Source organism: Chlamydotis macqueenii, chromosome 3, assembly GCF_036417535.1.
Source record: "Chlamydotis macqueenii isolate bChlMac1 chromosome 3, bChlMac1.mat, whole genome shotgun sequence".
NCBI lineage: Eukaryota > Metazoa > Chordata > Aves > Otidiformes > Otididae > Chlamydotis > Chlamydotis macqueenii.
Genome location: NC_141558.1, coordinates 53,407,673 through 53,434,029, shown reverse-complemented (window position 1 = coordinate 53,434,029; position 26,357 = coordinate 53,407,673). Strand labels below are relative to the sequence as shown.

At 37.1% G+C, this 26,357-nt stretch overlaps 2 protein-coding genes across 4 annotated transcripts; one reads left to right on the top strand and one right to left on the bottom strand.

Moving 5' to 3' along the window:
* On the top strand, positions 1-4,897 carry FAM162B (family with sequence similarity 162 member B). The gene is made up of 4 exons (XM_086743322.1): positions 1-165; positions 503-614; positions 3,601-3,709; positions 3,926-4,897. The coding sequence occupies exons 1-4, from the start codon at positions 48-50 to the stop codon at positions 4,022-4,024; spliced, it is 438 nt and encodes a 145-aa protein (XP_086599448.1). The 5' UTR covers positions 1-47; the 3' UTR covers positions 4,025-4,897.
* Positions 4,885-26,289, bottom strand: KPNA5 (karyopherin subunit alpha 5). Of its 3 annotated transcripts, XM_086743320.1 has the most exons (15): positions 26,179-26,289; positions 23,836-23,969; positions 21,413-21,514; positions 21,231-21,330; positions 20,362-20,456; positions 19,377-19,508; positions 18,429-18,517; positions 17,139-17,238; positions 15,388-15,551; positions 14,270-14,348; positions 13,143-13,268; positions 11,915-12,042; positions 10,098-10,276; positions 8,408-8,623; positions 4,885-6,767 (listed from the first exon to the last, which is right to left on the bottom strand). In XM_086743320.1, exons 1-14 carry the CDS (start codon positions 26,180-26,182, stop codon positions 8,436-8,438), a joined length of 1,620 nt encoding a protein of 539 aa, XP_086599446.1. In that variant the 5' UTR covers positions 26,183-26,289; the 3' UTR covers positions 4,885-6,767; positions 8,408-8,435. The 3 variants fall into 3 exon arrangements, with proteins under 3 accessions (XP_086599446.1, XP_086599445.1, XP_086599447.1); XM_086743319.1 differs by having other exon boundaries at positions 4,885-8,623; XM_086743321.1 differs by lacking the exons at positions 23,836-23,969; positions 26,179-26,289 and adding an exon at positions 23,093-23,189 and having other exon boundaries at positions 4,885-8,623.
* Positions 26,290-26,357: the final 68 nt, after the last annotated feature.

Genomic DNA, 26,357 nt, shown 5'->3' with positions numbered 1-26,357 from the left:
CGCTCACTCCGAGGCCGAGGGTCCCGCCGCTCCGCGCTGCTCCGGCCATGCTGCGGGCGCGCCTCCGCCCGGGGCGGCTGCTGCCCACCGCGCCGCTCCGCCTGCCCGCGCCGCGGGGAGCCGCCGCCGGCCGGGAGCCCGCCCGGAGCCCCGGCACCGCCCGCGGTGAGGGGAGCAAGGCTGGGGCTGGGGGGCGGCGGGACCCGGACCCACGGGTGCGGGGGGTGCCGAGCGGTCTCCGGCTGCCTTGAGTCCCCACGGCCGCAGGCGGCGGGGAGGTCGAGGCAGCCCCGCGGAGGCTCTCGTTGGGTGCGGGGGGTGCCAGGGGGACTGCGGGGCGACAGCTCCGCGTAAGGCAGCCCGGGAGGTTTAATCCCGGAGTTACCCTTCCAGCGACCGGGATGGGTAGGGGTTTCCCTCTTCCACGGTTGCTTCCACCCATCGTTCACTCTTAGTGCGCATTTTGACAAAGTGTTTTGTTTTTTTTTTTCTAATCCTTAAGTTGAGCAGGCTCACAAGGTGGCTGCAAGTTACAAACCTTCGAAGTTTGACAAAAAAATCCTCCTCTGGACGGGACGTTTCAAGACCGAGGAAGAGATTCCTCCCAGGATCCCGTAAGTGCGTGGCTCTTGTGCGAGGGGAACGTGGAGCTGAAGGGAAAGCGGTGGCCTGATCCTGATCTAAAGCTTTTCCGCAGAGTTTGAACCAGTCAGTTTTTCAGTACAGAAAACTTGGAAACAAATTAGAGGGCAAAAGAATTTCCTGTTCTGGTTAGAGGTTAAGATGAAAAAATGTTCCTTACTGGGGTCCCCAGAGCCTGGGATTGAGAACTGGATCCATCTGAGTAGACAGCCTCGGTTACATTTATGTACTGGCTTGTTTATTTTGCTTATTCCTAATGTGCAACCAGAGAAGGATGTTATTGGTAAACAATATTTTATGTTTACAGCTCCCATGAACAGTTCTAAAGGAGCTGGCTGTCACTGAGTGATTACTTCGAACAAATTATGATTTATTACAGAATCTGAGGAAGAATAGAGAAGGAAGTTATGAGAGAAATATCCCCCACCAAGGAAAACCAACTACTTGGCACAGCCTTAGCTTCCTATTCTTGACCCATTGGACTAGATGATCTTTGAAGGTCCCTTCCCACCCAAACCATGCTGATTCTGTGGTTCTCTGACTCGCTTGAAGTTAGCATCCCCCAAGGCAGTCAGACACTCAACACACAAAATCCTTCTAATGCCAATTGCTGCCTTTTCCTTAGTGTGTTAGATGTCTTTCTCCAGGATGCTACTTCTTATCATCACCATATGTCCCTGCCTTGGGTGGTGCGTTGAAAGTAAGCAGTGTGCAGAGCTGTGTAAAGCAAGAGGTATATCCTCTGCCTGTTCCTGTTGGTTTCTGACAGCTTCACTGGTGTTTCCTGAGCTGGACAGTGGCTTTCCACTGTCTCTCCTCTCTTGCACTGCATTAGTCCCACCATCATCCCGTAGAGGAAGGTTCAGATGGGTCTCAGAAGCTCTAAAAGCTCTTCAACTCATCAGGAGGTGTTTATAAAGACACACACAGGTTTGCGAGTCCATGCACATAGACGCACACAAATCGCCCACAGTGTAGTAGCTGGCCTGCCAAGTGCATCTCACCACTTTGTGCTTTCTGGGTGAGCAAAGTCTTCTTAGAACAGTAAGATCATAAATGGTCAGATCCTAGAAGAAGTTAATTGTGAGACATGGAAGCTGAACTATGTCACTGCTTTAACAATTAAAAACCAAAAGAATTGCAAAATTGTGAACACAATCTAGCTGCTGAAGATCATTCATACTAAGGGTGAAATCTGCAGTTCTTATTCAAGGTTGTTGGTTTCTTGCGGATTGTGTTCTTTTAAAAAAACCAGTTGTTATTCACCTCAGCAGAAGTTTACGCAGGGTCTTGATTAAAGATTGAGTAGCAAAGGCCCTAATGTGCAATTAGGGAAGAACATAATCAGGTCTGTTTTCCTTAAAGCAGAGGCAGAAAGCTGGGAGAAAGTAAAGATCTGCTTCAGGAGAGTTTCATTGAGGGTATTGTGAAACATGATTAGGCTAATAAGCCAGACTAATAACATTTATGGTTTTGCTTTTGTTGCTACAAATGGATTAATGATTTTATGTGCTAATCTGATGTGCAGTTTGTTTTAAAGATGATGGGTGTTTACCACTGTACAAAACAAAAGCAGTTTCTTGGAACTGCAGGCGTTGTCAGTCATCTGCAAGAAACGTGGCATGCACAACGTGTGCGTGCGCATTGGCAGGGAAGGGGGCAGGATGGCATAACTGCTCATCAGACTTGCCCTCTTCTGTTGCATTAAAGCCTTCGAGAGCAGCACCACAGCCCTCAGCCTTGGTACAGGCTTCCACAGGCAGAACTTTCACTATAAAACCCAAGCTCTGCCCCATCCCACCACTCATCCTCTAAAGTAAAGCTAAAGGTGGTTTGGGGCAAAGAGATCATGATGAGATCTTTATTCACAACATAAAATCCATTCTTTATGCAACTATCCTTTTACATACATATATGTATAAACCCACAACTACACATTATATTTGTATTCTCTATCTTATGAATTATATCTTTATACATAGAAAACATTCCAATGTGATTTATGAAAGGAAAACAATGCACACTCAGCATTATAATTAACATCTTAAAAACTGTACTCCTATAATGTCTGACTCAGAAAAATACTTTGCGGAAGGTTTTGAGGCAGTTTTAGTGATATCGAGAGTTCCTGTACTCCTGGTTCTCAGGGTACACAGCCTTCGGCTGCTTCTCAGCACAGAGGAGGGTGTAAATGGGACCTGTACCAACGGAGCTTGCTGGGCTGTACAATACCTCTCTTGGAGCAACTACTGTCAAATGCAGGGCAGTTGTTTTCATTACTTTTGCCTTTAATGACCAGCAAAAATAATCACATAGATAATTCTTGTTTACAGGTGTGTTCCTGTAATAGCGAGAAGGCTGGTGTCAGCTGCCCACTTCAAATGAAGCTGCTGCTTTTCTAAAGGGCTGACGAAAATCGCTAGCTCGCAGCAGTACAAACTCTATTTCAGTCACCTATCCACAGAGGCAAAGTCCCTAGCCTACATGATATAGGATGCTATTTGAACAGGTTAGACGTGACAGCAATTAATTTCTCAAGTGAATTTGGAATAAAATGAGTTTGCTTTCACCACATCTGGTTGACGCTACATACACTTCTCTATCTGCCTAAAATAGATAAAAGCCCTTACAGTTCTAGAGCTTAAGGTATGATTTCTGGTATACTTGCCCCAAATATTTAAGTCCAAATATTCATTGCATGAACAAATTGTTCTTTTCAGCTTAAAAAGCTCCAACAAACCAGCTTAAATCCATTAAATGATGCTTTTCCACTGGAAATGGATCAGGGTCAGAAAACAGAGTTCTTGGGTGGTCCATGACCTGTCTTAGCAAGCTGAAGATGCTTGTTTTAGAAGCTAATTCTGTTATTTTTCAGTGATGATGTTATGTCTGTGATCTTTTGAAGAAGAGACACTTCACGGTTTTAGTAATGATTCAATTGGATAACTTTAATTGCAGGCCAGAGATGCTAGACAGGGCAAGAAACAAAGCTCGAGTTAAAGCTTGTTACATCATGATCGGACTCTCAATTGTTGCCTGTTTTGCAGTGATTGCCTCAGCTAAAAAGGTGAGTACAGCTCAACACCTATCACACTTAAAAATGATGGAATTGTGTGAAAAGTAGACAGACCTCACCAACACTGACCTAGTTTTAGCTAACCTATGTTCCTGTGACCCCTGGCATGTGAGTAGTTGCTGGCTGTTCCTGAGACTGGGTAGCTTTCCCCAAGCTGCATCGTTACTCCTACTATGCTGCTCTGAAGTAGACATTTTACTTCCGCAGGCTGCTGCACGTCACGAGTCCTTAACAAGCTGGAATTTGGCAAAGAAGGCCAAGTGGCGGAAAGAGGCTGCGCTAGCAGCGGAGTCGAAGACAAAGTAACTTACTATGAAGTGCCAAATGTTCTCACAGGAGCAAAATTAACTGTTGCTGAGAGTGATTAATGAATTTCACCAATAAATGGATAACTACAGTATTGCACAGACTGGAAACAACAAGGGTAGTTGCAGGATCACAAGAAGAAATGGGGGATCTCTTAGAGAGACACTTGATGTACTTGTTGCAAATTATTAAAATTAGAATGTTTTGCACACAATTAAAAGCAGTAACTCATTCAAAGGAGATGAGGCAGTTTCCCAAGAATGTCAGGTATAGGGGGGAGCCAAGTTTCCACTATCTGTCTTAAAAACTTTATTTCAGGCTTATCTTGAGCTGTTACATAGGTAAGAGTTCCTTTTAGGAAAATAGAGCTGAATTTTCAATGAAAGGTTAAATGCAGCAAAAACCAAGCAGTAGTGAAGTAAAGGTACAAAACCTGCAAAAATAAGGAGACTTATGCAATTTACTTTTGCAATTCTACATAAAGAACAAACTGTAATCAGCCAGAATATTACAAGTCTGATACACTGAGAAGACAAGATTTGGAGAAGGGTGGGGAGGGAAAATAGCCTGATAATGCCACAAATTCTCAAGTCCTTATAAACTTCATAGGAATTCCCAAAGAAATGGTCAGTTCTGCAGGCAGACAGGACTGTGATCATCATACAAGTACACGTGTGGTTATTTACAAAACAATTTTAAAACTTTTAAGAAGTTTTTTATCTGGTGACAGCGCCTAGTTTTAAAGTGCACAAACCAGCCAGTCTGAATTTATTTGCCTCAATGCTGTATTCAAAATGGCATTTGTGTTTTCTAGTTTAAGAAGCCACACTTATTGAAACACTAAAAAAATACAATAAACATCTGTAAAATAGGTTTTATTGGTTTCTGTATGGTATTTGGAGATTTAACATTCCATAATATTGCATACTACTCATACGTGTTCTGTTACAGTAATGGGCCTCTGGCCTGGATTTAAAGATGCACTATTATTACTATCTGAAGTTAGTATAGGTGTTTTAGTTTCCAAACATTATATGAAGATATTGTGCCATAAGTAACTGAAATTTCTCATTCCAGATTTCAGTGAATTCTTGAGGTCACAGTTAAACTTCAAAAATTAATTGGCAGACCTATTACAAAAATCCTCAGTTGTACAATTTAATAGATTTAAATCAACTGCAAACGAACCGTGGAGGAAAGACAATAGTGCATCTTTTTCTTTTTTTTAAAGACAGATCCGACAATAAATATTTTCCAGTTGCAAACTTGTTCTACAGCTAACTTATTTCTGTGCCAACATTATTACTATTTTCTGATTGCTGCTAGCAACAGTATTTAAAGCAAATACAAGAAAATTAAAAAGCTGTACGAACCAGTCCTCAGACAAAAGTGCAAAGATGAAAAAATCAGATATGGTTCAGTGTATCAAGAGTAGGGAACTAAAAAAAAAAACCAAACCACCTTATGCTTTGCATAGTTGCATAGATTAGCTAGTTAGTGTTCACATTAAAGCAGAAGAAATTGTACCCTTTTAATTAAAACCAAAACCACAACACCCAAAAAATCTGTATTTTTAAACACACTTTGCAACTCATGGGGCATTTCAGGTTCCAAACGCCAAACTTAAAAGATATTTTCTTCTCTGTTTTTTTTTTTTTTTTTTCTCCTCTCTCTGCACTGGTTTCACCTGTTTAGGCATCACCACCATATTCACACCCCTGCCTGCAAATAACTACACCAGAGTTTTGACCTTAAGTCATAATCTCTGGTTTTATATGGTTCATTAATGTGCTTTTAACAAAGCGTGATGTAAACCCAGTGATTAAATGGGAGAGGTCATTCTGTATGTTTCTACTTCAAATAAGAATTTTCATTATTATTTTTAAACAATTTTAGGGTAAACCAAACGTTGAGTTTAAATAACGGTTTTCATTAGCTGAAGTCCACCGATTTCAGTTCCCTTTTAACTGTGACATTTAAATGTATCAGAGGCATGAAATACAGTTTATCTAAATGCGTAAAGTGCAGTCACTAACCATTCACACATATAGAATAATATAACCACAAAACTGAAGACATTCTTTCAAAACAAATATAATACTTTAAATGTCCCCTCTTTTCTTCATTTTCAAGTCTTTTAATCAAGATTTTTATAATTCAGATTTGGTTTAAATTAGAGAGGTTTATAAATGCAGTTTTTTACAGGGTTCTCCAAATAAAAAGCAGGCACAGCTGGTTATCTAATATTATCAAAACAAGGTTGTTAGAAACAATGGAATACCCTGTTACCTGAATAATTTTCTGAACCTACAACAACATTGAAATTCAGCATTTACTAGTAATCCTGGTAGGTTTCCATCATTGTTACCCTGTACTTTGAACAGATGAGGGAGAAGGAAGGTCAGCATATGAAAACCTAAATCTATGAGAGTAAAAAGGGCACAAATACAATCACCTAACATTATACGAAAATTTGGCAGCTGTACTCAGTATTATCACACTATTCAAAACTGTTGTATGCTGTACAAATCTAGGTTTAAAGTGTCATTTGCTAAAATATCTCACTATTCAGAGTTCATAAAGTAACAGCCCTCCTATATACACTTCTTACACTCTATCTTCCACGAAAAAGACTTCAAAAAGAGGTTTCTTCCCTTCCAGTTACCTCTTAGTCAAAACTGACCGTTTAATCTTTGAAAATCCACTTCAAGTCCCACATTCAATTACAATATAGTATATATTGCTGTAACATCAAGATGAAACATCTTAGAATCTTAAGTTGCATGTAAAAAAAATTCTAAATATAAAATGGTACTGTAAATTATACCACCTTTAACCTGTATTTTTCAGTGCATTAAAATATTGTTTAGTGAAAAGCACAGTGCCATGGGTAAGTAATTTGACATTTAAATTGCAGCTTTTTATGATGCATGAAATGCTCTCATATGTCAAAGATTTTACTTAACCCAGGAGTTTGATGTTAATACATTAATTACAGGTAAAAAAAATAATCACACTTACTTTAGAGTTAACCCAAAGTATTAGTTTGTCCAAATGAGATCTACTAGTATGCCAGAAACACTATTTATATGCAAGTCCAAGCAGAGCACACATTTTTCTGTATTCAAAGTAGTTAATGTAAATATTAGAATTCTAGTTCTTCCAGTGTTTAACAGAAAACACTGTATATTGTAGAGCCTAAATATTTAGATGACCCTAACTTCTAGTTAGATTTGGTATCCACATACTTAACGCTATTTACAGAACAAGAAACTTTGCTTCAACTGGAAAGGGGTGATTCGCTATTCATTCTTCACTGCAGTATTTGTTGTCTTACCAAAAGAAAACTGAGTTAGTTAACTTAAAGAACGATTCAAGTGGCGGTAGCATATTTGGTCAAAAAACAAATAAACAAACCAACCCCATCTACTGTCTATAAACTTTTAAGAAGCTACTGTACTAGAAAGGCAAACATTCCAATGTTTCTCAAACTAAAGAGGTGTTACTACATTTTGACAAGAGACAGCTGTAAACCATCTGCTTGGCGATTTGTGCAAATCACCATCTCTGTCATTTATTATTGCAGCACTCTTATGGTAACTACAGCAACTGCTTCCACAGCAAAGTATTGTCTTTGTGGCTGACTTCTAATGCCATTTAGCAGCTTTAATTACAACATCAAATGACCAGCAAGCTCTCTGCCGATTTGAATTTGAAAACATCTGAAATAGTCCTCTTCCTACATAACTCAGAAAAAGCTTTTTGATATATTCAATATTATATTAGGTAATTAGCATTATATATGTATATCTATTATGTCTTTAAATACATTTTATAAATAAATTCCAACAGTGTGTTGTAAAGTAAGTAATGCATAAAAGTTTCACAATTTAAATAAATATTTTTCACATTCCAATTCAGCTTCTTACAAGCTCATCTTTATTTCATGCCTTAGTTCTGAAGCAATATTTTTGCTTCAATACAAGAGGTAGATTTGATAGAGACTGGGCAAGTCAAGCCTACTGCCAAAATGCAACTGTCAGTAACTGTATTGCTGATATGCAGTTTGAGACTACGTGAAAAATTCAGAACCACTACCTAAAATCCTACCAAGTCTTAGCTTAACAGTTCTTGTCAAATCACATTTAATGCTTTACTTTAGACAAGATTACTCACAGTTGTTTTCTGTACATATGAGAATGAAAAACACAAATACAAAACAAAGAACAGTTGTATCTAACACAATATATAAAAGTGCATGAGCTGCTTCTTCATCTATTTCCGCAAAACACTGAACTTTCCCTCTAACTTTGGCCATAAAGAAAAGACCTCTGGGGATAAAAAAAACAACCAAAACAAACCCCAAACCCTACAAGTGTTTACATTTTTTGCTTGTCTTCACTTCAATAGTTTACAGCTGAAACCCCTCCATTGGAGCCTCCTGCTGTTGAAACACAAACTGCTGCTGACTTTCATCCACCTGAGGTGCAATACTGGAGTCCTCTTCTTCAACACCAAAGTAATGTTCTATGAGTTCAAAAGCCTTTTGGTAGATCTCTTGGTTTTCGTGCCTCTGAAGAAATTCAATTTTATCAAGTCCTAAATTCAAAACAGAGCATTTTCAAAATCTACTTGCTTAAAAGGATGATGAATTCAAAAGGAAAACAGATTACAGTATGAAAACTTTGTGGTAGTACTTAGATAAAAAAAAATGCAACTCCAAATCATTCTCAATTGATTGTTATTTTCTTAATTCTTAACTTCCTAACCCATGTATTTCTAGCCTCCATTTCCTGCAGCATTTTCTGCTGTCCAAACTAATTTTAAAACTACACTAAAAGAATATAAATTAAACAAAAGAGGAGGAGGCTGTGGTATCTACAAAGAAATCTGCCATGCCTACAAAGAAACTGAATGCCTATAGAATCAGGATAGCATAAAACTGTTTGCTCTAGCAATTTCCAATACCCCATTTCTTTTCTTTTACTCTTTCAGTCTTCCCCAACTCTAAATTCTATCCCCTATTATGGACTCCTCACTGGGCAGAGTCTGCTATCTTTTTTCAAATTTAAGATTTGAAGATACTCACTTTCCAAAGGCTTACAATTACAAGCTAAAGGACATAATTCTGCCAGCAGAGCAGAAGCTAAGTGTTTGGCAGTAAAGCTGATTCAAAAATCCTTTTTAACTGTTTAAGATAATTCAGTTTTCACTTAAGCTGGATTAGGAAGAGCTCATATGAACCCTTCTGGTGATTATGGAGGCCAAAGCAGTAAGAGTCTCAAATCAGCTGTTTCCCCTACTGAAATTCAACTCTACAGCTTCAGCAGCCTATGCTTAACTGGTAAAGGAAAAAAATGAACCTAGACATTCAATAGTTGAAATTGTGAACAGACTCAAAATCTGGAACAGAATAAATTCCATTAAAAGTATTAAGTATTTATTCTTCTTACATGCTAGATTGCAAATTAAGTTCTCTAAGTATGCACTTCATTTTAGAAATGCAACTCTGTAACAGGGAATTCAGATTTCAAAGCTGCTTTATAGAAAAGTAAGTACCATCCGGTCAGATATAATGTGGTCAACCAGAATTGTTATTAGCAGTTTCTGAAATACAAACGTCTAAGTTTGTTTTGTCAAACTATGAAAAGATGTCTCTCCATAAGCAACACCAGACTCATTATGAGCCAGTTTTAACATGAATTTTATAATGAAACTGTACCAGAAAGGACTATACATCAAAGTAATAAAACTATACTTAGGACTGGCTGATAAACTTATGCAAACCATGGCTCCAATACACTAGGACATCTATGTGTTAAATACTTCCGAGAATGTTTCTGTACAGGTACATTTCATAAACTGACCACAGATGAAAACATCCACAGAGTTTCTGCATTTAACTGCTTTTCCCACCATGTTCTATTACTTGATTTACGATGCTTTCATGTCCACCTGTGCTTGAAGTAAAAATTCTAATATTAAACTTACCTACAAATGGTTCACAATGATTCTGTTTTTACAACCTGAAACAAGGAAGTTTAGGTATGTAGTTTTACAAGTAGTTTCTTACCATATGCTTCCTCTATTAGGGCACAATAAGGATTAATGCCCATTCCATTTTGCTTAGACTCTTGTTCTCCAAGACGCAGAATATTTTCAAGTCCATTTAAAGCCACCTGTACTATTTTTGAATCCATCACAGTCAGGAGGTCACAAAGAGGTTTGGTACAACCAAGTGCTACCAAATACCTTTAGAACAGCAGAAAAACAGAGAGGAGTGAGGGGAGGGGAAAGACAGACTAAGAATCCAGCACATTTATTCTGACATGCCCATCTATCACCATCCGTCATTAATTCTGCTAAAGGAAGTGGCTGAAACAAAAAATTTCTAACGCACAACATAAAGACAATCTTAGTCTGAAACTGAATAAATATTCTCACTTATCCTAATGAGGAAATTTAATGTGCATATTCCCAACTGGAGTTTGGAATTTGTAGTCTTTTCAACTCCTTTTCACTTACGATCCTAAGATGAGTTTAACTCAACAGAAGAAAAAGTTTTAGTGTTAAGTTCTATTCTCTGACTTTTTCTAGTGGCAAAAACATTACGTAAAAATGTTGGAGACAGATAAAAGCATTGGACACTGCTTTTTACTAACGTAGACCACACTAGCAGTCCATGAAGATATCAGCATTATCTACTGTAAAAGGAAAGATATAATTGTAAATACAAAAAAGATACTGGGATTATGAGTATCCTATTCCTTTTTCCAATTTTGCACAAAATTGGGTAGGAACTTCAGAAGTCTGAACCAGTGTCCTTGCTTCTAGTGCGCAAGTAAAACGAAGACAGTAACGTTTGCCGGCATCAAAAGATTGTTTAATATAGTTTATTTAGAGGTTTTAAATTTTCCTGCAGTTAAGATAGTAGTGCCCTGAGGATGTTAAGAGGCCTAAAATTTCATGACACAGGTAATGTATCTGTATTTTGTAACAAGAAGCTACTTTTATGGTATTACATGCACATTTATTATAAGTTCCTGATTCAAAACTGAAAATATGCTATATTTTAAGATGCTATGTTATGCAAGCAATCAAAATAGCCAAAAAACCCCACAAACTTTCCTTACCTCTGATAACACTTAGGGTCATAAGAAAACGAGGATTGTTTACATTTTAAATAAATAGGCATGCACTTACTGCAACAAATCTCTCAAATGTGCTGGAAGTTACACATCACTTTCAGTTCTGGGTTCCAAAATGTCATTTTTAAATCCACTTATCAACTGATTCAAATTGATCGCTATGCTGACAGTATTCAGAGAAACCAGAGAGCATTCTACTGTCGTCATTCAAGAAGTCCAGTCTTTGCAGCATACAAATAGCTGCTGACAGTAAACTTGAATCAAACTCAATTTTGAAAAAGGAGTTTAGATATCTGCTTTAAAATAATACTGTTGGTGAGTTTAAAACACATGAAGAAAACACTAAAATTCCTAAAGTCACTCCACAGAGATACAATCCCGTTGCACAAGCCTTCTAAACACTCTCCCAAAGTCTTCCATCTTCAAATACTGAAATTGTTCACTAACTGTTCCAATTGTGTTTGACAATATAATATCAACTCTAGAAGACAACCCTGTGAAAGCTTTAGAGTGTAATACCACTGAAACAAAGGAGCATTGGTCAATTTGTTATTAAGTCTCCTGCATATTTTTCACTCATTTTTCTGAGCTTCTACATGTTCAGTCCCTGTACAGACAGAGTTTCAAGGAATAACAGTTGTGTTTAGGATATTGTTGCCGTTTGTCGGGATTCAAATGCTGAAATAAAAATGCCTTAGAGAAGATACTTAGAAAGAGGAAATAGTAGCATATACAACCTTACCTAATCTGTTCAGGGGTTCCTCCTGATGTTGCGTTAGTTATGGCCCATGCTGCTTCTTTTCTGGTGCGAAATTCAGCTTTCTGAAGAATTTCAATCAATATTGGAAAAATATTTGCATCTATAACCGCCTATGAGATGAAATAATAATATTTTATAGTAATACAATTAATATATTAATATAATTACTATCAGAGAAAGAACATTAACACCCTTCAATACAAGAGTCAGTGATGTCTGCTGATGTCAGAGCAAACAATGTATTGTTAGAACACACCACACTAACTAGAACCACTAAACTGAAATTAAGAACTATTGCAATATTGCACTGCAGCAGCCATCAAAATATCATCTTTGTAGATTTCTCTGTCTCTAGTGGACAGAATATTGCTTACAGGATAGGCCCATCTAAAAATCATATGACATAAGCACTAAACTTTGAACAGGAGGATCACACCTCAGAACAAAACTTCACTTCATCCATTTTACTCAGGTTTGTGGTCTCCACAGAAATACGTCTATAATTGGAAACTATATTACATATATGAGGCAGGGGGAATCATTAAAATGTGTACTCTGATTCAAATTCTCAATTTTTGTCAAACAGAACCTATCTTCAGGTAACTCCAAACACCTGGAGCAACAGTCAGGAATTAGTAGTTTCCACAAGAATGCAACTCAGTACTGGTGACATCATGCAGGTTTTTTATCCAAGCAAAATGTTCAACATTTCCAAGTTGGTAGAACTGTCCACTTTTCACTGGATTAATTTGTGCAAGATGTTTTGGGTTTTTTTTTAAAACAAAGAAAGATTGTGTACTACTTTACCACGTATATTACAATGCAGAACAAAATTAAAGTAAATACACCAGGAGATGATGTTCCCACAGGGAAAAATAACAACTGTTGATATAAGATTTAAGAGAATATTTTAAGTACCCTTTAATTTGTTTTATAAACATCAGCCAAATGTCTTTGAGATAAATAAATCAGTTTCTTTAGTACAAATCATGACAGCTATTTTTAAAGTATTATTTTCTGAAGTTATTTATAATAGTCTTCCAAAAATCTAGAAGAAAAATATTTAAGTTAGGTAAAATTATAGACAGTTAAGACTAAAACAAATAATGCAGAGTCAGTGTAGTATCTGCTTACTTCTCCTTGTGAAGGAAAATCAAGTGAACCAGTAAAATGAAAACAAAACCCACCAAATAACAAATACACAGTTTACCTGAATCTGAGCTCTGTTTCCTGCAGTAATATTAGAAACAGTCCAGCACGCTTCCTTTCGAATAGATTCCTTGGGACTACTAAGCAAGTGCAAGAGACAGGGTAATGCAGAGCAGTTTAGAATCACCTAAAATAATTTGAGAGTTAAAAATTGGCTTGTACAGTATACATGCATATATACTGGCCTGTGCAATATACATACATATATAAAAGCACTTTACAGATAACTTCAAAAGAAGCAGATTTTGCAACACATTTGTATTATACAAAGTAGCATAACATCCTACAAAACTGAAGTGTTCAATGCTGCTGGATTGTCTCCTAATTGACACTCCAATTTGAAAGAATCTGCCCTCAATTAAGTTCAGACCAGAAGACTAAGGATGGCAAGATGAAATAGGGCTTCTTAAGGCTAGAGTATGAATAACTGAGAAGTGTAAATCTAATTTGTATAGTTACTTGTTCATTTATTTTTGAAGAGATAGATGTTTTCTACTTAATTCTTTAGCGAAATCCTCCCCTAGAGAGCTCACAAACTATGTAATTAACTTATTTCCTTCTTTTCCCTTTATACTAGTTCTACCAGCCTTTTGGACACAATTTTCTTTACAGCAGGACCTGTCTTAGTATTTCCTGCATTGCCTCAAACTCAACTCTGTTGTCTAAAATTAAAAGATAAATCTTTAGAACAAATTGCATCAGTAAGACTATCACATACAAATTCATGGACAAATCAAGTATGACCATTGCTTACAAGTGAAAACTTTGACTGCATTTGAAGACTTAAAAATCTAACGATAATAAATAACAGAACCTCCACTAAGGGGAAAAAAAAAAAAAAAGTTACTTTCATAATAAATGAGAAGCAACATTCAAGGTACCATAGAGGAATAAAGCAATCAATTACATACAGTGCTGTAAGAAAATGTTCATTCTTGCAGTAATTTTATGTTTACAATATCAGCCTAAACTGACTGACAAATTAACAATACAGATTTGTACAGTCTATTTCACTGCAATATGCAGATACCTATACTAGACATGTATTTTGTCACAAGTAATTTTTACAAAACTCTGTAACCATTTTTCTACCTGCAAATTAATTTTTCTTAAATCAATCAGTCTTACCTGTGTTTGGATATCATCCCCAGTAACAATATTTCCAACTGCTCTTAACGCAGGGGATACCACCTTGTAATCATTATGCCTGGAGACAAATATTAAATCGCTTGGTATTACCAAGTGTTAAAGTATAATTTTGCATTTTCAGTGAACAATGGTTTACTTCAGGTGCTAAATTTGTAATTACAAAAAACCTGCATTACTTCTTACACTTTCCTACTATTTAGCCAAATTTGACAACTACAAGTCTGTAACTGAATTGCTGAATCAAGGAAAGTGTATCTCTATAGAACAACACTACTTAGAGCTAGCTATCTGCCCAGCAGATTGATTTCATCCAGCTCAAGTATTATTGAATACAATATTGGAACCTGCATCACACAACAACCACAGAAATAAAAGAGGTGTTATTAGCTGTATACTAAAACTTAGCAGCCCCTCTTTGTGAGACAACTTTCTCCTTTTCTAAGTCAATAACCCTAGAAGTCGGTACATGAAGGCGATATTCAGCTGTCTGAGGTGTGGGGAAAGGAAATTACTCAGTTGTGCTAAAGCATCTATAGGAGAAAAAGCAACTTCTGCCTTTCCTGACATCTATACAAATGAGCTTTTCACAGGGAACTGCACTGAGCTGTCAGTGCTAGGAACTACTACCCCCGACCTACTCTGCAGTCCCCATGTGAACAGAGGGATTCAGTCTGCCTTTCTAGGAAAATAATGAAACATAAAACAAATATACTGGAACTGTTCAAAAGTGGCATAAGCCTGCCTCTGGACTTCATGAGTCCAAGAACTATTTGTGTTGCAACTACATCTCCTAGAAAAGTAAAAACAAAATAAAACAGTGAAATTAAAAAAAAAAAAAAAGAAAAAAGAAAAAAAAAAAGCTGAGAAATTAATTGTGTGGTCTTCAAGCTTCACCTTTCTATTCCTCAATGTAAATGAAATCCTACATTTAATTTTAAATATAAAGGAATACTTTGGGAAAACTTTTTTTCACTGTATCAGTAAAAATCCCAGCAGCCAAGTAACCTAGCAAGCAACTAAAAAGTCACTGAAGTAAGAAAAAAGTCTGTTTGAATTCATTAACAGTACTGCAAGACATTTATTTGGTGAAGACTTACATTAGCAGCTCTACCAATCTTCTACACACTCCAGAATCAATAACAGCTTGAATTTTATCATTGGGACCATCTGAAAGGTAAGAGAGGGCCCAGCAAGCATCTGCCAATACATCCGGGTCACTGCTAAACAACAGTCTTGACAAAACATTTAAGCAAGGAGCAACCTAGGTTAAAAAAAAAATATTGCATAAAATTAGCTCTTTTCTATTTTTCAAGTTTCAGAGAACATTCTGCAAAGGTATAAAGAACTATTTGCTGCCAAAGCACATGAGCTCATTAATGAATCAGGACCTAGGTGGAACACTTCCTGATTAAACCAGATATCCAACACAAACTGCTAAATTGGATACATTCCGATTCACAGTCTATTTATTTAGAGATACTTTATTAGGTATATAATTGTTCAGCTTACACAAAACATATCTGCTTTTACGGGTAACTCGATGATGAGGAATTATTGATGCTTTTTGAATCACTCAGGGAACAGAACTGCAAAGTAATACCATTTTTTTTTGATACTGTTGTCTTTGTAAGAGTACTGGAGATTATTTATAATAACCAATTTACAATTGCTTTACCACAATGAAACTCAGAGTAATTCACAGAGGACTTAACATTCACTAAACCAAATCAAACAAGCAACGGCTGACTTCAATTCTCACTGCAACTGTAGTCCCTGGACTTAATCTCCTACAAGTTCCATGTAGACACAGTCAAATGAACTAGACCATCTTCATATCACTTGGAACCTGACAGGTTTCAGCTGTACAGCTTGAGAAATTCATATTCTTTGTAGAACTTAATTCTTTATCTTGTATTAATTATGCAATTCAACCTCCTCTACTGTCCAATTGGTGCTATTGCAAAGGGCAAAAAGCAAAGAAGCTATTCTTATTCGCAGCTGCCTACAGGGAATCCTTTCCTCTCAAAGTGTTTAAGCAGCAAGAAATCTTGTTGGCTTTTTACTACCAGAACAAAACACTACTGAAGGATATAACTTAAGCAGAACAATTGTGAGGTGATCAATTAATTGACATTAAAAAATCCTCCCTTTTTGTTAATATCTCTCCAATAATTATTAAGTAGCAATGACAGTAATTATTACTCCATGAAGTAAGATTCAACACATGTAAATTCTCACCAGACTATCTTTAATGATCACTTAACCTCAGTCCCTTCTACCAGAATATCCTATGTTCAGTTCCACCTTTAATGTCATTAACCTTACCAGAAATTAATTTCATACTGAAAATAAGGAGCTAATACTCCTACTAGCCTCTAGAGTCTTACTGTTTTCATAACCACCTATAGTTATGAAGAGAGGAGGAAGTGAAGGATATCGTACAAGCAAATCACCTCTGTCATGATTTAACTGCATCTGACAGAGCAGAAAACTCAATATATTACTCCTACAAAAGGTGCTCGCAATTATATAAAAAAAAAAAAATTATTTTTTTACAAGGGCTATAATTAGTAATTAGTGCTGAATGTATTATTTGTCCATCATTTCATACCAGAGAATGACTATTTGCATCTAACTACAGTCTCAAGTTTTTAAGTAATTCAATTTTATTGCTGATAGGTGTCAGATGATTTTGTGCAGATACAATAAATGGACAAGATTGTGTGATTACATTAAAAAGGTAAAATTGAGTCTGTCTCCAAATTCAAAGATTCTATGTGTTGTAACATACTAAAAACATAAGTCTTCTTCAGCTTTCTGATTTCTCAAAATGAATACTTTCTTATACCTTACTGAAGTCTGGAGGTGGGTTCTTTCCTCTACAGAGGTTTGAGAGAGCCCAGACTGCATTTCTAGTTGTTGTAAGACGATTTGAATTTGTTAACAGTCTGCCAAAGAGAGACAACAATTAAAAAAAAAGATTCTTATTGAAAAGGTAAGTCTTTTCATGTCTATTATTACCAACAGTACCTCAAATCAGGAAAAGAAACCCTATTATTGTATTGGGAACTAGTTTCAATTTATTTCTCTTCATAGCTTACACGCTGCAAATATTTTCTTAGAATCAACTGAATCTGAATAGATTATTTTGCATGGACATCTCATTCCCAAATCAAGTATACACGTATGAAGTAAACCACTGCTCATATGAAAACCCTTCAACTAATCTTTTTTGAGGGTCTAAGAAGGCACTAGGAGATGCAATCCTCCCTTGAACTAACTTTGATGTTTTCATTGATATAGTGCAATTAATAATAATAAAAACCGTTCCATAAAAAGTTAGAACTTAAAGATCTTCTAAAAAAATTAACGCTTTACTAGTTTTGCTGAATAGAATGTGAAAGACTTAACACCTGAAAAATTAGGTTAACTTTCAGATACATATCAAAATGTTTAGAACTGTTAATCCTTTAAAAATCCTTGAGGAAGGTAATCACATTCTCCTCTATTATTTTAAGCTATTTTATGGAAGTTTAGAACCATTTGATTATTTTAAGCAGTAATACATTGAAGAAGATTTATATTGTGTAATTTTTTTCCCTGTGACGAAGCTACCTTACATCCTATTGTAAGCATATAGTAAATGTTGGAATGCTATTAAGAAAAATCTTCTGGTGGAACACAGCTCATGTAACAGCTACTCTGCCAGCTCACCTCAACAAACAAACAGATACATAGCAAAACTGGAGCTTGGGGCTACCGGACAAAGTTGGGAAAACAACATACTGCCTACCAGCCATTTGGAATCACACAAACGCAAGTGTGAATTAAATAATCTCTTCCACCTTATACATCCAGAACTGAGTCAACAGAGAGTTCTGCACAATACAGAAATTTCAAACCTGTGAAATAACACTTGTCTTTTTTCAAACATTGGAAAGCTTCCAATCATGGACTAATTAAAGATATGCATGAAGCTCAGGTAATACAAAACATTACATTCATAGCAATATAATAAAAGAAGAAACACTCTCCATTTAGCAAAAAGCTCATATTCTTTCTAAAAGAATTTTAATTTGAAGTATACAGTTATCTATACCTATATACTGCAGTTATAGTACTAATTTACAATACTTACTCCAAGAGAGGTGGTAATATCCCACAGTTTAAAACAAAGTCTCTGCATTCTGCATTATCACCAGCGATGTTACCAAGAGCCCACACTGCCTTAAAAAGTAAAGCATTCAAGTGAATTTATACATGCTTGAAAATCAACTCTTACAGATAATCTATGTATTTTTTACAGCAAATATTACAGAATCAAAAAAAAGCAGTATCATTCCAAATACAAAATTTGAGAAGACTACTGATTTCTGCACTGCATTTTTTGCGAACTTGCACAGAGTCAATTACCTACATGTGAAGTCATCCTTTCAAGGAAAGGAAGTCTTCTGTTATGAAAATACATTCATTCATTTTCCATAGAAATGATACACACATTCTTTTCAATAGTTACATTTGCTCAATACGTGTAATAGATTCAATAAAACTGGCTCGAAGTTGTAAACAACATATGAGGAATAAAAAGTTAAATCATGAACTTTCACTACACAAGCTTTCAAACACGCTAAATAAAAGCCAGTAAATTACAGCATCTCTTAAACATAAACAAACCCCCGAAGTTCAGGAAAATGTTAATGAAGATTGTAACATAATGAAAGATCAAAAGGATATAGAAAACAGAGTTGCAAGATAAATTAAAGAAAAAAAAACCCACGTTGTTTTCTACTATATTCTTTCTACTACAGTGTTTTATATCACATCTACTTGTAAATGCCACAATAAAAATGAGGTGCTTTCTTCAAATTAAAAAACAGGTTCAAAGAAATGTGAAAAAAAATCAGAGGAAAAAAGCATGAGGGGGAAAAAAAAAATACACCAAAAGTAAATTTTTGTCTTCCTAGAGCCAGATCAAACACACTACCAGACAAATGGGGCTTAAAACCTCTCTAACCACACACACTCCAAAAAATACATTCATAAATGGATTTTGAATAGTTATAGAACACCCTAAGAAAACAGTTACCTGCTCCTGTACATCTTCATGTTCTGAACTAAGCAACTTAATAAAAATGGGAACAGCTCCGGTTTCAATTACAACTTTGGTGTGCAGAAAAGTTCCAGATGCTATGTTTGTCAAAGCCCAAGCTGCTTCAAACTGTTGAGGAGCAACAAGACCATGTTAAACCACTCCACAGTAAAGCTTAAATTAATGAAAAACAGTTTGACATGAGAGTTACAGAGGTTAATTTTCCAACTTTTTTTCCTTTCCACTGAAATGCAGCTATTACTATTATTGTACTTTCTATACAATAACATAATTAGCATTGACAAAATCTCTATTTAATAAGCTCCTTCAGTACCTAAATTATTTCTAGGTTTTGGCTTGCAGCACTAACTGCAAAGAAGATTTCAAATATCTATTAACCAGTATAAATCCCTTCCGTTTACTCTATATTAAGCTAATTCTTCTAGTATGAATGTACTCAAGATCTAAGTGCCATTCCACCGGCAACCTACCACATATAAACAGAACTAGTTATAGACAGAACTAGTTACTCTCACCGTTAGTCATATGTTTTTCAAAGATTTTCTGAAAGGGTTTCATATAAGCCTTTCATTTTCCTGTATTGATTTATTCTTTTCTAAGACTTAACTGAAAAATACTACAACGTACTCAATACAAAGAAAACTGATTCCGCTCACGTGTCAATGCTGATGATCTTAATACACCACTCTGGAAATTCTCTTCAACACATTCTGCTTTCAACACCCAAGTATCTGACCAGCTGAATACGTAACTCTAAAGACCACTATGAAATTCACAGGAGTCAAGTCACAACTTCAGTGGTAATAACTGATATTTTAGACAACTAAAATTTCCCACTTTGGTGGTTAAAAATTATTATATTTTGGTATTAGAAAAATAATGAAATCACATGCTTTCCAAAGCTGTTTTGGGGGGTTTCTAATCCCATTCCAATCCCCCCATCGGTACCAGCCAAACTCACTTGCAGAGTGTAATTTTCATTCCTCTCCAGAAATTTCACAAATCTCTGTACTACTCCTGGTTTTTGTATGACTTCATCTATAGGTGGATTCGGCTCTAGGGGATAAAAACAAACATTTTTGTGTAAGTCTAACAGAAGACCAAATAAATTACTTTTTCAGTAAGACAGAAAACATTAATATGATTTTTAGTTCTTATTATAATTTTTAGCATTCGGTAATTTTAATCGCAAATGAAGAAGCTAAACTTTTGACTTTAGAAGACTGCAGGATCACCTCCACAAAGTGCTACAATTTAGTAAACACCCTATTATGTATAATAATAGTAACACATACTAATAGCCATTGCCATGTTAGTAACTCATTACAAAACACTGTTCCCTCTATCAGTAGCTCAGGTCAGTGGAAGGGCAATTATGATCAGACACTACTCGAAATGACTAAGCATACCTTTACCTACCATGCTATACAATTTATACAGCACTAATTTAAGACCGCATGTCTTACAGTCTCAACAAAAACAAGTTACAACTGTTCTTTGGCAGCCATGTAATTTCCCCCCCCCCCCCCAAATACAAAACAAGAACCAGAAATTGAATCACTGCAACAAGTAAGTAATGTTAGTGTGCAGTCAGTTACTGCCCTGGACACTTCAATCAAAATGTCCTTGCTTTTGTTACTTTGTCTAGAAGACTTAACATCAGAATAATGAAGCTTTCTGTATTTAGCCATTAGGCTGGAATAGATCTGGCACAGTTTCTCTATAAACAAGACTAGAAGTTTCAGTAAGCTCTATTTTAAAGTAAAACAAAATGAAAGGTTAACTGACCCTCCATGACTAAAATTCATAAATCAGGCAATGTTTACATACCTTTAGATAGCAATTTTCTGAATTTCTGAGTTGCTGTGAGTTGCTGATCAGGATCATCTGAAAAAATCATCTGCACCATATCTACTGTAATAACTTCTTCCTAAAAATGAAAGGAGGATTTCTTAGGTCTAGTACTTTGCACATTAACAGATAATATTCTAAACACACTCTAAAGTAATTACCTCTGGAATAGGTACAGTAGAGCTGACATCAGGATCCTGAATTGGACTTTCTACCATAGATTCTTCATTTCCCGGGAGAGAAACATTTCGGCGTTTAAAGAGCTAAACAAAGAAGAAATTTTTGAGAGACATTAGAACTGACCATAGAATGGGTACTGATGACATACACTTGAAAAAATGCTTTCACCAATACTAGTCCAAGTATTTCAACTACTCACCTTTCTACTCATCCATGCAAATGGATGTCTACATTAAAGTTTAAAGAACATAAAGGAGAAAAACACTACTGTATCTGTATCTTGATAAACAGCACTGCAACACATTTAAAACTCAAAGTTCTTTTTAATTAGCAAAGATTCATAAATTTTACTACATGTAAGAAAAAGATAACACAGATCTTTTAACTTTTGCTCTTCTATCCATTATAATCGGCATTTATATTTAAGCAGGAAATTGTATTCTACAAGCTACTTTTTATTTTACAGGCTAAAATCATCACCACAGAGCCAATGTGTTTAAGCACACCTCACTCCTCCCTTCAACAGAAGGCCTAAGTACTTTCTTTGTAAGACAATTAAACAGCACCTATACATTTAATATACAGTTGCAGAAAGACTAAAACAGAAACATTATTTTAATACAGCTGGAGAAAAGATAGTGTAGCTTCATGGTGATCTTCCAAAGTATGTAACATTAAACATTCTCTATGTCCAAAAATTGCTTTAAAATTGGCTGCATGCACTGACTGCACTCAAAATACATATCTGCACTGTAGTATTTAATAAGCTATGTTTAATGAGTGCCTCTTCCTTTTCTGGTACACAAGCAAAACATTCACATTAGCCTGTCTTCTTCTAGATCAAACCTAACTTTCTATCTTTAATCCAGTACTACACTTAAAACTATTGTAATTAATAATTCTAAGAATAATATGTTGATACCTTTAAAAACAAATGTTAGAACTAAGATTTCACCTGTAAACATCATAATTAAATCTCCAACAAAATCCTGAAGGTTTTGTCCTCTAGGTGTCTACAGACACCTAAAAATTGGCTTGGTGTCTACAGACACCTAGATTTCTGCTACTGTACGTGCCCAAAACTGAAGAAGCAACTCCACGTTTACATCTACCCATATGTCAAACAAGAACCTAAAAGAAGGCATTTTCTCCCATGTTCAACACAATTCTGGACTGGGCACAATCCTGGACACAAAATAACTGAGAATCTTGTACATAAACAAGGTTTAATTCCATTTAAACCCACAAAGGAAGAAGAAACATTCCTCTTTTGTAAGACCAGCCATTCTTTCTAGCACTCAGCAAGGATACAGAAGCTCTTGGTTGAAATGTACAAACTGTTTTTGCTTAGGATTGCGGTCTATCTACCAGTTACAATTCCTTCTGGAGCAAAAGCAGTCTCATCTCCCTGCATAAACTTGTTCTCCCCAGTTCAAAAAGAGCTCAATAACAACAGTCCAACAAATTAAGATTAAGGAGAACATAACAGTATTCTGATTATTACAACAGTCAGCACGGGAGAGGAAACACCTATTACTTTTCATAATTTAACTAGGAAGTATTTACTACAAAATACACAAACAAAACTCTCAGCAGGAACTGCATTGCAGTTACTCATTCACAGGTAAATGCTCCAGTATCATACTACTTCTTACTCTTACCTCTCTGGCCCAACTAATTTAAATTCTTTTTCCATGCAGTAGCACCACTTTCCCAGGAGAAGGGTAAGCATTCCCACCTCAAAGAGGACTGTAGATCAGTGCCTGGGACACTCTCTAGGTTGTGGGAGACAAATTCAGCCACTTTAGACCAAGCAGAAAAACAAACTACATTCCTTACTTTCCCAGCAAGAAACCAGTAAACATTCTGGGAAAAGGAACTATCACAAATCATTAAACTATACAACGCTTCATGTACTCTGATCACTAAAAATTCAATAAGGACAACTGCAAATATTATACATAATAGTTCAGGGATCACTAATTGGTAGCCACTTTACCAAGTTACTGTAGAAAAGCTCTTGGGCAATTTGAAGGATGGCTTCAAAGATGAAAATAATCCTCTCCCCTCTAACAGTACAACTTTGGCCCAAACTCTAGAAGAGAATGCAAGGTTTCTAATCCTTACTGGAACTAAGAGCATCCTTTCAGCCCAGGCTTACATGTTTAAACCTAGACTACAGATTAAACTTAAGTCACTAGGGCACAGGGATGAAAGACTCATACTTTAAGATGGTTTCTGTTCACTTTTTTGTTTTCTGAGAGGTGTTTTATTAACAGGTGTATAGTGCTCCCCAAAACTGCACAGAAAACAGACATTCAACTCAAGTCCTGCTCAAGTCCTTTCACATATCTGAATTTAGCTTCAGAAGCACTTAACAGTTAACAGCTAACAAGATACTTACCTGTTCTTCTCTTTTCTGTTTCCGAAGCTGAATTCCTTCCTCCTCTCTTCGTCTGCGCATTTCTTGGGGATTAAGCGCATTATTCTTGTAGCTTTTCATTCTGAAGTTATCTTTACCTGGGCTTGCCATGTTGTCTATTAAAAAAAAAAAAAAGAAAAATTACTCCAAAAGGCCAAACCTTGCAGCACAAACTTGCCACTTGTACTACAACTACTCCAACTCCTGTACTACAACAGTATCTACAGCAGCAGCTATATATTCCTGTAGCTGCTTGCAATACTCAGTTCATCAACAAAAATATCTAAGGTAGAAATCAGAGAAAAAACTTTACCTAGATAGGCACTTCTAAACTGCAGATTAAACTGCAGATCCTCTCAGGGATCAGATACTTCATTGAAGTGCATAAGCTACAGCAAAAAGAAATTATGGGTCTTATGAGCAAATTGAGAAACAAAAAGCAAAAACATTACATTGCTGAATTTTGTTTCTGTCAACAAGGAATTTGCTTCCTCCTCTCATAACAGACTTTAAATGTATTAAAAATAAGGATAAATCCAAGAAGAAAGCCTGCAGTAATTACCACTTCATTTAATATCTTACTGCTTGTTTTATTTTTTTTAAGATGCCTTGCAAACATAACACAAGGTCTAAAGATTATGCTGTGTTTCCTTCTAAACTGTATGCAGAAAAAAATCTGCAGAAAAACAAATTGAGAGTCAGTAGCACCCAGATATGCATACTCTTTTCCATTTTAAACTAGCAAAATGACTGACTCATTCTAATTAACATCTCTTTTGATAGATTAGAGGATTAGAATCTGGCTGTCATTTCAGGTATATCAGTTGTGAAAAGATAAAAGTAATAAAACATGATTCTGTCACTGAAATGATAAAGTTTTTGACTGAAAAGGTTTTTTTCAATAGCACAGTCCTAGTTTTTAAAGCTAAAACTGTAGCCTTCATCTGAGGAATAGCTCTCAAAATCATGATTTAAGGCTCCACAGAAACTCTCACTTGTCTGAAGTTCTTCCGCAACAAGAAAATGTGCATAAATATATCTGAACTACAGCTCTCGAGCTGTGCAAAATTCTCTACCAACTTCCACTCTGGGACTACTTTCTTTTTTTTGTTTTTTTTTAAGTATCAGCAGTACCAAGGACTGCTGAGCAATAAACACAAGCTATGAGAAGAAAACAATCCATAGAGTTACGCTGACATCAATAAGACACTCCGAGGACTCGGCAGGCCCTTTCACCCAAACACAATTGCTTCATAAGAACCTGAATAAACGACTGCCATCTCTGGACCACAACGCTAAGTGTGTCACCATCTAAAGCGATTTTCTAGTAATTGTCATGTAACTTCTGTGGGACAACTTAAGAAGAACATTTTTCCAACAACACTACTAGCTTAACTACTAGAACATCATCGCTTCCTTAATCATTCACGCCTTGCTAATTTAGCTGCGCCAATAAAACTGTCAGGCCAATCGATGAACTAAACAAGAGAAGCACATATTCCAAACAACCCAGCTTAGGTCTATAAAGAGTTACAGAAACATAACTGTGAGGAAGCTCTCATCAAATCTGTTTTCAAACAGAAAAGCTTATGAATTTATAGCTTCATTTACTCCACAAGAGTTTTGGTATAGACTGGCAGTCCTTGATCTATTCAGGCTTCACAAGTTCTCCATCTAGATCCAAGGAAGCCTGCACTTCTGCTCTGCAAAGCTATGCTTGTTTTAACACGAAATCCCTCGACCCACCACATCCTGCATCTCGCCCACCTGTTGTGCCTAGACCAAGACCTATCAAACTAATAGTTTTTTTTTTTCCTCCCTGCCTACGTAGGTCTCCCTAAACACCACGCCTTGCCGTACCACCGCCCCCTCCCCGGCTGGCAGCGCGGGGGAGGCCGCACGGGCTTCCGGACGCAAGACGCTGGCCCAGGACCGCCAGTCCTCTTGCCGGCTGCCCGGCCGAGAGGACACCCACCCCGCCCTCTAAGGGCGACTAGCCGAGCTCTTCACCCACATCCCTTAAAGAGAGGGCGGAAAAGCCCCCTCCATCAGCGGCAGGGAAGCGAGAGAACGGCAGCCCTCTAACTACGGAAGCGCGGAGAACAGCGCGGGAAGACCCCGTCCCAGCACCGACCGCCCCGCCTGGCGGGGACCGAGCTGCCGTGCGCGGCAACGCCCCGCTGCTGCCAGCCGCCCCCGAGCAGGCAGGAGACCGGCCTGCGCCGGGGAGCCTTACAGCAAGGGGCACCGCAACCCGAAAGCGGGCATAATCCCTCTCCCGCCTCTGTCCCTCCCCGCCGACTCTTCGCGCTCTTCCGCTCTTACCCATCGAAGCGAAGACGCACCGGCACCCGCCGCCCTCCAAGCAAGAAAACCCCGCTCCCCTCCGGAGCGCGGCGCCAGCAGCCGCTCACACTTCAAGATGGCGGACACCGCCCCACCGCGCGCCGCACTGGCCCGGGAACCGGGGCGGGGGGCGGGCCCTTTCCTTCCCAGCAGGCTTT